Source organism: Ilyonectria robusta (genome assembly GCF_021365365.1).
Source record: "Ilyonectria robusta strain PMI_751 chromosome Unknown BGZ61scaffold_11, whole genome shotgun sequence".
Taxonomy (NCBI): Eukaryota; Fungi; Ascomycota; class Sordariomycetes; order Hypocreales; family Nectriaceae; genus Ilyonectria; species Ilyonectria robusta.
Window position 1 is genome coordinate 523,024 of NW_025764445.1, and position 13,660 is coordinate 536,683.

At 49.7% G+C, this 13,660-nt stretch overlaps 6 protein-coding genes across 6 annotated transcripts; 4 read left to right on the top strand and 2 right to left on the bottom strand.

Moving 5' to 3' along the window:
• Positions 1 to 1,267: 1,267 nt before the first annotated feature.
• On the top strand, positions 1,268 to 3,148 carry BGZ61DRAFT_546396 (kinase-like domain-containing protein; the record flags this gene model as incomplete). Its single annotated transcript, XM_046255329.1, has 3 exons — positions 1,268 to 2,008; positions 2,099 to 2,188; positions 2,291 to 3,148. 3 exons carry the CDS (start codon positions 1,268 to 1,270, stop codon positions 3,146 to 3,148), a joined length of 1,689 nt encoding a protein of 562 aa, XP_046103655.1.
• A 536-nt stretch (positions 3,149 to 3,684) lies between these two features.
• On the bottom strand, positions 3,685 to 4,552 carry BGZ61DRAFT_588876 (uncharacterized protein). The gene is made up of 3 exons (XM_046256551.1): positions 4,426 to 4,552; positions 3,960 to 4,360; positions 3,685 to 3,883 (listed from the first exon to the last, which is right to left on the bottom strand). Exons 2-3 carry the CDS (start codon positions 4,348 to 4,350, stop codon positions 3,813 to 3,815), a joined length of 462 nt encoding a protein of 153 aa, XP_046103656.1. The 5' UTR covers positions 4,351 to 4,360; positions 4,426 to 4,552; the 3' UTR covers positions 3,685 to 3,812.
• Positions 4,553 to 4,620: 68 nt separating this feature from the next.
• Positions 4,621 to 5,949, top strand: BGZ61DRAFT_40521 (uncharacterized protein). Its single transcript, XM_046243135.1, has 2 exons — positions 4,621 to 5,256; positions 5,330 to 5,949. Exons 1-2 carry the CDS (start codon positions 4,821 to 4,823, stop codon positions 5,812 to 5,814), a joined length of 921 nt encoding a protein of 306 aa, XP_046103657.1. The 5' UTR covers positions 4,621 to 4,820; the 3' UTR covers positions 5,815 to 5,949.
• A 1,955-nt stretch (positions 5,950 to 7,904) lies between these two features.
• Positions 7,905 to 9,657, top strand: BGZ61DRAFT_494389 (major facilitator superfamily domain-containing protein; the record flags this gene model as incomplete). The annotated part of the gene is made up of 3 exons (XM_046250760.1): positions 7,905 to 7,927; positions 7,970 to 8,541; positions 8,597 to 9,657. 3 exons carry the CDS (start codon positions 7,905 to 7,907, stop codon positions 9,655 to 9,657), a joined length of 1,656 nt encoding a protein of 551 aa, XP_046103658.1.
• A 650-nt stretch (positions 9,658 to 10,307) lies between these two features.
• Positions 10,308 to 11,975, top strand: BGZ61DRAFT_506573 (glycoside hydrolase superfamily; the record flags this gene model as incomplete). Its single annotated transcript, XM_046251870.1, has 4 exons — positions 10,308 to 10,594; positions 10,657 to 10,765; positions 10,814 to 10,903; positions 10,962 to 11,975. The coding sequence occupies 4 exons, from the start codon at positions 10,308 to 10,310 to the stop codon at positions 11,973 to 11,975; spliced, it is 1,500 nt and encodes a 499-aa protein (XP_046103659.1).
• A 413-nt stretch (positions 11,976 to 12,388) lies between these two features.
• Positions 12,389 to 13,237, bottom strand: BGZ61DRAFT_494391 (uncharacterized protein; the record flags this gene model as incomplete). The annotated part of the gene is made up of 1 exon (XM_046250761.1): positions 12,389 to 13,237. One exon carries the CDS (start codon positions 13,235 to 13,237, stop codon positions 12,389 to 12,391), a length of 849 nt encoding a protein of 282 aa, XP_046103660.1.
• Between the last annotated feature and the right edge of the window lie 423 nt (positions 13,238 to 13,660).

Here is a 13,660-nt window from a genome sequence, read left to right on the forward strand (position 1 = left end):
CGTGTCCACCACTACAACACTAGGGTGGATAATTTTCAAGCCCAGAGTTTGCGCTTAGAGAAGCAGTGATTGGGTAGTAACAGAAACGGGAGTCTGAATAGTATTAACCCATCTCTGGGTTGCTGGGGCAGACTAGGATCTTCGGCAAGTTGGTGTGAAGTTGGAGGGTCAGATGACTGATGAGCTGAGCTCCACCCCCAAAAGGAGTGTCTACGAAGGGTATAGAGAGTGACGCGTCTCGGAATGGGTGCAGTGAATAAAAGATGTTGGAGGCTGAGACGGCGGGAGTCGGTACCAGGAATCCCGCAAGGGTTCCCAGTTCCGGCTTATCGAATATGTAGAGCCGAGCCGGCCGAAGATTGTGCCGTTATGTCTATAGCTCTCATGAGTCTTTTAGAGTCATTACGCAATCGAATCACCACTATCTATTGAGTCGGAGGCAACTTTCTGCTCTTGCCGGTCGCGAGTTGGTGTTGAGGACGCCACACTTCGCTGCTCTCCACACACACACTTCCTCTTTTAGGAACCCCGAATTGCAAATTGCAAATTGGTGTATTGTGTAAGCTTATTGTCAGCTCTTGGCTATACTCCCACGAGGGTATTGTGAAATCTGGACTTGGACTGAATGAGGAATCGCCCTCCATCTGCAAGCCATGCCCAGCTACCTACACACGCAGACCTATACCATAGTCCACAACGACTGGTACGAAACGTCACACTGACGACAGATCTTTCAACCTTTAGCTTCTTTCCAGGAAAGGAGGTCTTTCCTCCCTAGGATCAACGACGGGGAGGGAAGAACAGACCGGTGAGATAGGGTCGGTATGGGGGGCGCCACTGAGGCTGACATCTTAACATGATGAGTCTGAGCGGGTCAAGTGGTAGAGCGGAAACCAGTAGTTCCGACTTGTAAGAATGAGGGAAAAAATGCGGCTCTTCCAGAGTGGGAACTTGGGAAAAGGCGGAGCATAAGTAGGCGGCCCATGTCACTGTCGTAACCGCTAGGGCAGCAACGGTCTAGCTGGCTTACCTACCTCCCACTAGGCAGTATATCCATATTCCTCTTCAGCATTCAACACCGGGGTCTTCTTCATGAATTATGGCCGAATTATTGACACAGCACTCCAAGCCAGCGCCACATATCTTCGCTAATAGTGGCTCGGAGGAAATGGCAGTATGTCTTACATCTGAGTCGTAACATCTCGAACCGGCGGAAGATATGCTGACACTCCGCGCGTCTTAGTCCATCGTTGGTGCCAAACCAAAGATGTCGAAATTATGGACAGATGTCACTGTCAATGGAAGCCAAGATGACCAACGATTACATGTCCCACAAACTGGCCAATCGCCAGGGAATGGCTCAGATCAAGGAGACCCAGAGTCTCCAGAGTCGTTAGCATCGCGAGCGCGGTCCGTCTGGTCTAAGGAGCCGCACTCCGCCAAGAGCTCTCTGGGAGGCAGTATTTCAGCCAGGCACCCAAGTACAGCATCTACTCAGCGGTCAAGGGCGCTTAACTACGAGATCCAACACTTAATGGAGGATTGCACGTGGGCCTCAAACTCTGGCAGGTTTCTCCCTGAAGACAAGATCGATATGGCCATCAACCATGAGAGTGTCCAACGTGAGCTCGACATCGGCGAGGACAACGAACAAATACTCTCGAACATTTTCCCGCACAGACGAAAGCTCTTGGCTATCCTCTCCATGATGAGAAAGAGCCAGGCAATTTTCAAGCTCATTGACGAATGTATTATGGATGAGCACCTCCCATTCCAACAAGAAAGAACTCCGGCGCGCAGTCTATCATATCACCCATTAGACCAGGACAGATGCCCGGCTGTGGAAACTAGGGCAATCAAGAGCTTCGAGGACTGGGAAAGTTGGGAACAGGATTCCTTCTTCCGATACCAGTGGCAATTAGTGGTCCCTCACTTTGTCTTAGGCTGCGACATCTCGCCCGAGTTTGAGCACTTGAGACTCCAGCACACTTCAACCATCCTCCCATTTGTTGGGGGACCCGGGAAGAAGGATGATGAGTATGGGGACGACGTAAATTCTATTCGTCAGGTCAGTGACTGTGACGACAGCGACGCTGAGTTGCAATTGAATCTCGAATTTCATGGTGGCTTCTCTATTGTTCGTAAGGTCGGCATCCATTCCGCACATCGAAGATGTGGTCATGGAAAGGTTAGTCTATTCTTTTCTTTTCGTATGATATCTTTTGATTGCGTGTCGTCAAACACCATAGCACTTAGAAGCTCCATGATTGACACGCTCTTTCATCTCAAGGTTTCTTCTCCTCAGGGTGGGTGCGAAAAGGCCTTCTACGCAGTCAAGGTTATTCAGAAGAAATACGACTCGACGAGTGAAGCCGCAGTCAACAACGAAGTCAACAACCTAAAGCGCTTCTTTGACACAGACCACGGGGAGCGCTTGATTAGACTCCTGTTTACATTCGAGTTCGGCAACCAGTTTCACATGATCTTTCCGTGGGCTGACGCGAATCTTGGCCAGTTCTGGAAGCACAAGTTTCCCGACGCCGACATCCCCAAGCGCGGACGTGAACTGGCAGGTTGGGTATCCCGCGAGATGCTAGGCATTGCCGAGGGGTTGCATATGATACACGAAACCAGCGACAAGAGTCCCTCTGACAAAGACTTCGGACGGCACGGTGATATCAAACCCGAGAATATCCTTTGGTTCTTTGACGGAACTCACCATGGAAACCCTGACCACCCAACAGGTGTTCTCAAGATCTCCGACTTTGGCCTCACCGACTTCCACAGCAACCTGTCGAAATCCCTTGTCAGAGCCAGCAAGACTGGAAGAAGTGACACTTACCGGGCACCGGAATGTGAATTTGGTAAATTCATCTCGCCGTCATACGACCTCTGGTCTCTGGGTTGCGTTCTACTGCAGTTCATTACGTGGTATGTTGAAGGTTGGCACGGGGTCGACAAATTTTCCGAACGGCGGCGCATGGAAGACTCTCCAAAGCATCTGCTAGGGGGTAATTTTCTCTCAGAGGACACATTCTTCAACTTTAGAGGAGCGGTCTCGGAGAACCCTGTCGTTGTGAACAAGGCTGTCACAGAGGTTTGTAAAGCCCCCCAATCCCTTTCACCAAAGCCCTCCTGCCCATTGTAGGACCAGTGGTACTCACATGCCCGTTTCTCAGCAAATCGAAATGCTTGTCCAACACGAGAGATGCAGCGACCTTTTTGTCGACGTGTTGGACTTCATCGCAAACAGGCTTCTTATCGTCGACCCTAAGCCGAGAGCGACGTCGGCGGAGGCCCGCGAAAAGTTCGCGAAAATCAAGAAGAAATTCGAAAGCGATCCAGCCTACTCCACGACGAAGTCACAGAGCTCGATGTCTGGTGTTAATTCCAAGAAGGAAAACCTGTCCATTGCTGCTGGCCGAACAAATCAGGCCGACACAATCACGTCAGTGGCAAACCAGGATGGCCTCGCCGATCTAGGCCCTACAGAATCAGATAGGCTTGCCAGATCGAGTCCCATCAAAACAAAACGAGGCATATCAATCTCTAAATGGGCTAAGTCGCTTTGTCGAGTATTTGCTAGATTCTTTGGTTCAGTTCGACGACGCTAGCTTGGTTAGTTTCCAGTTGCTGTTTCGCTTGTCTTTCCCACTCTTCCTCCGTATTATCTCTCCTAGTGTACTGTGATATTGCCTGTTGCTCATTTGATTTCAATATCTCGGAATAATATGGGTTTTAAGTGTGTCCGACAAATGTATCGCTAAATGATAATAACATTGTCTACTTTATTCCCAAGCTTTCCCCGCCAGTCAGAAATGGTCGTACTCGTCGTTGATGGCCTGGAGGAAGATAGTACTGGGGGCTGCTCTGCCAGTAGCTCCTATTAAAGATGTAGAATGAGTTGAAGAAGCTCTGTCAGTGCCGACTTGGCTTCGCCGAGCCAACCACCTTGGGACCGCCCTTCTCGTCGTCACCAGCGCCACCCTCCACCCCTAGGGCCCTGTTGAGCCCCCGGGGTGTCCAATCACGTTTGATGCACAAAGTTTTGAGACCGGTTTTAGAAACGCAAACCCAAAGGGCATCCGTCCATGTACCAGCCGCTTCTGCATCGTTGAAAATGAAGGAGAAGCCGCCAAGGGATGGCCGCGCCTCCAGCTTCCTCATCGTTGGAGGAAGTGTCATGTACACGTCACGACCTGAGATATCGGAAACCCCAGCTTTTGCACTCCTCTGAATCATCTTAAAGTATGCTTCAGCCTGCGTCGACTCCTCAAACTTGAGCTGGACCCGAGGGCTAGGGTCGAACTCGAGGAAGACTTGGATCCGGTTTTTCACGACTTCTGACATGTTGCAAGCGCTAAAAAACGAGTCAGTATTGTAATATCGCTTAAACTTCGGTCAAAAATAAAATAGTGACGATACATGATGGTCAAAATAGTGCGCTTAGATGTCCGCGTATGTGTGCGTTTATGTGTATATCGCCGATTGCTTATGACATGGGATAGACGGATACGCAAAGGCTCCAAGCCCTTAAGTATAGCCCTAGAAAATACGAAAGAGAAAGAAATAACTCAGCCACGTAGCCACGCCATCTTTGCTGGCTGACCACACACAAAACGGAGACCTGCAGAAGAATGCACTGCCTCATCACCCCACCACCTTCTGGTTTGGCTAACGGATCACTACGGCTCCCGATAGGACGAATGGGACCGTACAGTACATACTTAGCGACTCGCCCACCCAAAAACTTTGTAGGGGCCATTCCCACGACCCATCGCCAGCATCGCCTCTTGTGCTGTCAGTGAGGCCGAGATTTAATGCCTGTCGACGATTTGGAGAGCGGAGGCTCAACACGGCCGCCCTCCTCCATTGCTGCCGCCGGTTCCTTCGTCGATGCGGATGCGCCAATCCAGTTGAACGACGACAACATCACCGAATGGGTCATCAACCACCACGCTCCGAACCTGATTGAGGAGCTCGATGAGCCAAACCTGAGTAACCTTTCCGCCTCATGGACGAGTCTTTGCCAGGGTCTGCTTGCCCTTCGCAACGGTTCATCCAAAACCAGTCAGCAGAATGGAGGCCCTGACCAGTCTCGGGTCGGCCAGAACAGGAGGAGATTGAGAATCAGCTTTGCCGAGCTGCAAAGAATGCGAATCCGACAGCTCCAGTGTGAGCTCACCAAAGACGTCATCCAAATGCGCTGCGATGGAACCAACGCCCCAGAATGGGAGACGAGGTTAAAAGAGTACAGTGAGTCGCGTACATCTCATCTCCACTCTATCTATCTCGACCACCATGGTAACCCCGAAACACCACGGTCCAGCCCAGGCACTCAAAGACCACGACTACATGACCGAGTGCAGCCAGCGACCGAGGGATCCCTTCCTAGTCACCGGAGAGTACACGGTCGACGACTACGTCCTGACTAGCATGGCATCGTCGAGAAACGGCCTCCAGAGTGAGAAACTAAGGCGGGTCGCATCGCAACACGTTTGGGAGAAGCGCGAGGAATTCTCCACCATATGCGGCACGCGCAACGAGAATGAACGGATGGCTCAGTTGAATGACTTTCAGAGGCGTCTGCTCGCTGCTGCGATAGGCGGCGTCTTCCTGATCGGACCCATGTGGGTGATGGTGCTCGTGAACTCATCGCTCACCTCGCTCCTCGTCACAACATTTTCCGTCACCTTCTTTGGCCTTGTCATGGCTTCGTCGCTGAAAGACCACAAGGATGTCACAGCGAGCACAGCAGCGTATGCGGCGGTACTGGTAGTTTTCGTGGGGACGAATAGTTCCGCCAGCTCGTGAGCCCGCGCGGTGTGGCGACCGTCTAATTCTGCCTCGAAGAATTTACAGTGCCGACGCGGGCTGCAGGATGTGAGCTGGAGGTGGGTAGGTAGGTATGTAGGTAGGTATGTAGGTAGGTATTGAAGGGTACCTACCTACCTACTGTATTTCATACCCATAAAAGTTATCACCTATATCAGACACAAAGAAATTGGTACGTGCGACCGCCTTTCCCACAGGATGGCCCTGCTCCTTCCTGTCATGTATCACATGCCATGGAAGAGCCAATGCTAATCGTCTGTCTGCATGTTGTGTGAGCTGGCAAGAGGAAAGGCTGGACATGTTAGGCAAACTGAGGCACAGTCATATATGACGCTCGCAGCCCAATACTGCACTCGCAAGCCCTGAAAATTAGGCACCACTGCCTTCAGGCTGAAATGATTCACCGCCAGCTTTCTTGCAGGGCAGCGTTGGAGCAAAGATGATTCATGTTGCATAAATGCAGCCTGGGAGGTCAGCTTTTTCCGCGCATCCCAAGAGCCTTGGACAGCACCTTAGCCACAAGCCGAATTTGTCTTTGAGGCCACGCAAGGGACCCAAATTTATTTAGACATTGGGCCTTCGGATCAACACGTTGTCACATCACCATTTCCGCTGGCATACGGGAGACTTTGTGAACACATGACAGCGAACCCTACTTAAAAGATCATCACAAGCCTGAATGAAACTTCTGAAATCTGAAGCAAATTTTAGCTCTAGAGCACGTTAAAAGGTCAATTACATAGCCTTCTGCTGCCTGTCATAACGCCCATAGCGACCTTAGAGCGACGCCTGTAGTTTACTTATCCTGTAAGGCTATTTATAAAATAGTATCAGACAAATGACTGCGGCTAATGGGTCTACCAGGCTGAGTTGAGATGCGCTACGGCACAGGGAAAAGGACAATAGTCTAGGCCAAAGGAGGCTGTTCCAATTGAGGATAGAAGAAGGTTTATTCTGACAGCCATTACACCCGCATTTCCTGCGGAAGTCGATTGCGTGTTTGACTGCTGTAAGCCCTCGTCATAGTGTCCGTGCTTAGGTAGTTGAAAACGAGGCGTACTAGTCTTGTAAACAGATATGGAGATTCTCTTATACAATTGGCACTGGCTGAGTGTAGTTGCGCGTAATCTTGCTGACTTCTTGCTGCCTCTCAGTTGACTAACTGCAGCACAGTTTAATTTTAATATTTATATACACAATAAATAAAATTTAGCAATATTAAAAAAACACTAACATATACTAAGTTATTATTCAGCTACACTAAAGCCTCCTTAAATCTATTTCTATTATTATATAGAGGCTGGTTAAGCGAGAATAGCAAGATTCAGAATATAAAATAGGGATTCTAAAGCAAGAGTAATATAAAACTGTTCAGTAAATGGCCTCCTGGGAGAGCGAGACCTAAGATTACTCTAACAGCAAATTCTTTTTTCAACGCTGGGAGAGTTGATCTTTCTGCCTCTTATTACTAGCGGCAGAGTTGATTCGTGACGCTTGGGCTTTACCTCGGTGCGTATAAGGCGCCGTGGAGAGCAATGCAGATCACTTCTACTAGAGACTCTCGCCTTTGACCAGGTATTTAAGCTATCAATTATTTATTTATTTTATTAACTTATTGCGTGCTGCATTTGAGAATGGTATGTAGCTGCAGTGAACTGTGTGACTATCGTGTCTATTCTGTGGTCTTGTCTAGGGTAGGCGAGATACTTGGGTGTCACGTTGAGCGATGTAAGTCACACCTCGGCCATTCGATCCTGACACGCTAAACCAAGGTTTTTGCCGCAAGAAAAAGGCTGATACTCAACCACTTGACTGAGGACCTTCTATATCAAGGTTTTGGACCTGCTAGGTGTTAGGCAAAATTAAGTTGCCCTCAAAGAGGCCATCCGTACTGACTAAGAAATCGTGCCATGCTACCAGCCGAACCGAACCGAACCGAGCCTGACATCCCTGTACATATTGTTCGTGAAAGTGATCTCATGAAAGATGAACACGACCAAGCATTTTCTTTTCTACAACTTTTGAGATTTGTATTCTAGGTGCGAATTCTCTTCAAGACCGACAAGATTATGTCAAGCCTCCCAAAGACCCAGTCGGTGGAGAAAGACTCAGCAAGCCCTGATCCTGTCGCCAGCATCCACGATGAGGACTCCTCCGGGGCCAGCCTCGCCCTCGAGCCCGTCCAGACCGGCATGTCATACAAGCCTCCACAGATGAAGACATGGCATCGTCGTCTGGTGATGTTATCTCTGTGTCTGACTCTCTTCCTTGGAGCTCTCGACATTACCATCATTGCGACCGCGCTTCCAACCATCGCCGAACAATTACATGTCACCGCCCAGGAATACGCGTGGATTGGAAGCGGTTACACCCTCGCCACCACGGCGTCGACGCCAGTCTGGGCCAAGCTGTCTGACATTTTCGGCCGCAAGGCAACCATCATGACTACTACAACAATCTTCATGATAGGAAGTCTTATTTGCGCACTAGCGAATTCCAGCACTGTACTTATTGCCGGAAGAGTGGTGCAAGGGCTTGGTGGTGGTGGCTCCCTTGTACTTGTCACGATCATTATCGGGGACCTCTTCAGTCTGGCGGACCGAGCCAAGTACTACGGTCTTACTGGTATTGTGTTCGGTATTGCAAGCGCCGTGGGCCCTGTTTTGGGCGGCGTCTTTACGCAAGCTGTAAATTGGAGATGGTGCTGTAAGTCGACTTCTCCTTACCCTTGTTCCGCGTCCAGAATTTGACTTGAGTCTAGTCTATATTAATCTTCCTTTTGACGGTGTCGCCCTAATCGTTCTGTTCTTCGCCCTCAACGTCGACATTCGAAAGGAGCCAATCCTTGAAGGACTACGTGCATTGGACTGGACGGGCTTCGCCTTGATCATCGGGGGGACAATTTGCTTCCTCTATGGTCTTGAGGCTGGCTCCGGCGGCCTCGCCCCGTGGGGTTCGGCTAAGGTCATCTGCCTAATTGTGTTTGGGCTTCTCATTCTCGCCTTGTTCATGGTGTGGGAAGCCAAATTTGCGAAGAACCCCGTCATTCCGATTCGAATCTTCCAAAAGACGACCAACATCGCCTCTTTCACAGTCTCCTGCCTCCACGCCTTCATCTTCATCTCGTACGACTTCTTCCTGCCCCTATACTTCCAAGTAATTCTGGGCTTCAAACCAATTATTTCAGGCATCACTCTTTTCGCGTTGATTCTTCCGCTGTCGTTTCTGACGTTGATTGGGGGTTTGGTTACACGAAAAACAGGACATTTTCTCATCGTTATAATTGCTGGAACAGTTCTCATGACATTGGGAAATGGCTTGTTTATCAGTCTCGGTACCGACACAAACTGGCCGAAGATCATCATCTTTCAGATACTCGCAGGCAGTGGAGCAGGTGTACTCTTCCAGAGTCCGATGATTGCGTTGCAGAGTCACCTGCATCACAAGGATATGGCTGCCGCCATGTCGGCATACAACTTTCTTCGCAGTCTCTTCACATCCATCTCGATTGTTATTGGAACCGTATTGATCCAACGATCGGTTGGCAGTGGCACCTTAACAACGATCCACGGAGGAGGGCAAACAACGGATAAAAAGGAATATGTGAAAGCATTGCATATCATGTGGGGTTTTTACACTGGGATTGCAGGTTTGATGATCATGGCCGCATGCTTCATCAAGCAGACGCCTACCAAAAAGCAGTCGAGCGAAGCTGCAACTAGCTCCAGCCCTCGACTGGAAGCAGGGCACATCGAGTCGGAGGCTGACGCACCGAATTCGAAAACGGGCGAAGTTCTTAAAGAAAAACCAGAGTCTGGCTAGAATAGATGTAGGTTAGATGGCGTATAGACCTGCAAATAGATTCGGATGGTTGAATCAAAGATCCTAAGCGACGTACCTTCATTCACATGTGCTCGCTCCGCAAGCGTGCTGCATCGTCTGACGTGTCCCTCACCCTCCTACCTATTATACAGTGGCCTTTGATGCCAGCTTTATTTCGGCCGCTTAGCAGTCATCTGGACCGAAATGCACGTGCTGGCACTGGTCCCGTGAAAGTGTTCATGTGCCTGGTTCTAGCGTGGCTCAAAACTGGATTAAAACTCACGACGTGGCCGCCGACTAGGATAATGGAAACTAAGCTTTACACGATGGTCCTCAACCTCGTTTAACCGGAGCAATCACACTGTTTCCTTCTTAAAACCACCGAGTACCGCGTTTCTAATCGCGCCGACTCTCGGCGAAACATCGAATAACCAGGGTCTCCTGGTCATTGCCCTATTAAGGCTACGGATGACGCGGGGAGGATTCGCAGGATCGGGAAACAATCTATCACAGGAAGCAAATTCTCCAGAAAGGCTCATGGTTCCCCTTAATTAATCATACGGTTCGGTTATTAAATGGTTCATCGGTCGTCTTCTCTCCGTATGCGCCCTTAGAGACTGTCATCACCACCAACAATGAAGCTTTCCAATATGAAGCTCTCAATACCAGCTGTCCTCGCTGGGGCAACATCCCTTGTCGCTGCACTCTCTGCGGACGAGTGGTCAAAACAAAGCATTTATCAAGTTCTCACCGACCGGTTTGCGCGGACTGACGGAAGTGTCAGCGCGGCATGTGATGCTTCTCAAGCACAATACTGCGGAGGATCCTTCGTAGGACTTACCAAAAAGCTGGACTATATCCAGAATATGGGATTTACGGCCGTTTGGATATCTCCCATCGTTGCCAACATTGAAGTGCCCGCTAACCAAGGCTTGGGGTAAGTCAGATCTTAGCACAGATTTAAGTATTGGTCTTGGTGGTTAACGCAACCTGCTTCAGCCAAGCATACCATGGTTTCTGGGCCCAGAAGATTTGGTCTATCAACGATCGATTTGGCACCGCGGCTGAGCTCAAGGCGTTGTCGAAGGCCCTTCATGACAGAGGAATGGTAAACATCACACAAAGCTAAGACTTGAAGGGCGCTGATATTATCAAGTACCTCATTGTAGATATTGTCACCAACCACATGGGCTACTATGGGTGCGGTAACTGCGTCGACTACAGCAAATACGATGCTTTCCCAGATGTTCGTCATCATACATTGTACCATCGCTTGCTCTTTTGTGCGCTGACCTATCTCTCAGTCTTCGTACTTCCATAACTTCTGCTTGATCGATTACAGCGATGAGTGGTCGACAAATATACAGACGTGTTGGGAAGGTGACAACACCGTCAGCCTCCCTGATCTACGAACAGAGAATGACAACGTTCGCGGCATTTGGTTCAATTGGATCCAACAGATCGTCTCCAATTATTCGATCGACGGTCTACGAATCGACAGCGCCAAACACATTGAGAAGTCCTTCCACGCACCCTTCGAGAAGGCTGCCAGGGTCTATACAATTGGCGAGGTGCTGAACGGCGATCCTGCTTTCACCTTTCCCTACCAACAGGAGATGAGTGGTGTTCTGAACTACCCCATGTACTACTGGCTTAAGAGGGCATTTGGGAGTACGAGTGGTGACTTTACCGAGCTCGCCGCTGGTATTGAAACGGTCAAGAATGACGCTGTAAACTCAAGCCGCCTGGGGACCTTTATGGAGAACCACGATCAGGATCGATTCCCTTCGGTTACTAGCGACACGGCTCTCAACAAGAACGCCATAGCCTTCACCTTTCTTCAAGATGGAATCCCTATCGTTTTCCAAGGCCAGGAACAGTTTTACACTGGAAATGACCAAACTGGCCGTGCTGCTGTGTGGCTATCGGGGTTCAACACCGCTACGGAGTGGTACATTCTCATCGCGAGCCTTAACCAGCTCCGAAATCAGGCAATCTTCAAGGACAGCTCCTACATCACTTACAAGGCCTGGCTCCCATACACCGATTCCTCGACCATTGTGATGCGGAAGGGCTTCGATGGGAATCAGATCATCTCCGTCTTGAGCAAGACGGGCGATTCTGCTGCGGACAAGACGCTGTCTTTGAGCAACTCTGTGACTGGCTTTACTGCTAATCAGGCTATTTTTGAGATTTTGACTTGCAAGGCCGTGAGTACCGACTCGAATGGAAATTTGAGCGTGACTATTACCAAAGGGAGACCACTCATTTTCTACCCAAAGAGCCAGATATCCGGAAGTGGTATTTGCTCTCAGTAGTACTATTGCTCATGAGGGACCTATTTCCGTCTCTCTTCAAAGCAACATGATTGTATTGCATCGAATTTCATCAACATGTTTTTAAACTGGCTTTTTTTTGTCACGAATTCTTCACAGTGCAATATTTCATGGCCTCGAGGGCAACTGAGTACACCATATCACACTTCATTAGGCCTTAAAGAACCCTCCAATGTGTCACTGCATGCATTGTAATCATTGCAACAGATTGCTGTCCTCCATTCGCCAAAGTACGTACTTCAGAGTCAATCCCATGAACAGCCCATGGCGTTTTGGAGCTAACACACAGCCTGGTACATTGATACGGCACCAAAAGCCAATGATCTGCCGCGTTTTAAAACCCAAGTAGGAATACTCTCTTTACCAACAACTATAGCCGATTACCTGCTCGCATTTCAGTAGTCCGTACTGAGTGCGATCTCCCGCCCCTTTTCCACCGTCTCGGTGAGTTGCTGAACCTTGTTCTGGAGCATGCCAAAACAATCAGATCCCAGGGGAACTCTCAGCTGCTTGGCCATAACGGCTCCCATTCCAGTTGTTGTTACAACCTCAAAAATACGCTGCACTCCCTTCTCGGGGTTTCCTGGTTGCTTCCCATGCATGCCACCAAGGATACCGCCAATGTCAAGGTATCCATCCTTTTTCGCGGCAACGTTCTTGCCCTCAGAACTGGGTTTCAAAAACTCAGTTCTGAAGATTCCCGGCTCAATGAGGTGAACTCGTATGCCAAATGGCTTGAGCTCTTCATTCATGCCCTCGCTAAGCCCCTCCACAGCGAACTTGGAGGCTGCGTAAATCGGGGCGCCATGACCCGCCAGTAGGCCAGCACCGCTAGAAATCTGCAGGATGACACCTGAGCCCTGCTTCCTCATGTGAGGAATCACTGCTCTAGTGCAATTGAGCAGGCCGAAGAAGTTGACATCGAACTGGTAGCGGGCTTCTTTGTCCGAGACCTCCTCGACTGCTCCCATGTGCCCAAAGCCCGCGTTGTTGACGAGCACGTCGATTCGACCGTGTTTGGAAACAGCGGAATCAATGGCGGATGTGATGTCAGATGAAGAAGCAGTGATTTGAAGTTCAATCAAGTCCGCGTTGGGGCTCTCCTGGAGAGCTTGGGGGAACTTGGAAAGGCTGCGGGCCGTGGCTACAACGGTGTGGCCATTGGAGAGCGCAAGCTGGGCGAGGAGCAGGCCGAAACCAGAGTTTGCTCCAGTAATAAACCAGACGAGGTTGGAAGAGGCCATTGCTTTAGTGTGTTTGGTTGGTTTTGACTGAGTTTGTAATATGTAGATAGAGTACTTTGTGGATGTTGGTTACTGGCTCTTTTTAATGTCCTGGATGGTTGACCATCAATACACGGTGGCAATGGCTCACTTTAATACCTCTTCGAAGCTACTTCTAATCACCGTCTCCCCACGATTATTCCGATGTGATGACAGTTTCCCGACGGTACAAGGCCCAGGATAGAACCGCAGACCCTTGCAGCTGACAGATGAGTAAGATAAAATTCCCGATTCCCGTCATCTGGCTGCAAGCTTAAGTCCGACAAATGGCCCTTTTCCCCGCGATATTTCGTCTTGGCGCTGACACGGAGGACATGATTCGACAGCACGGCAAGATAACAAAAAAGGATGGGCGACCTCAAGTCCGACAGAATCTGCATTTCC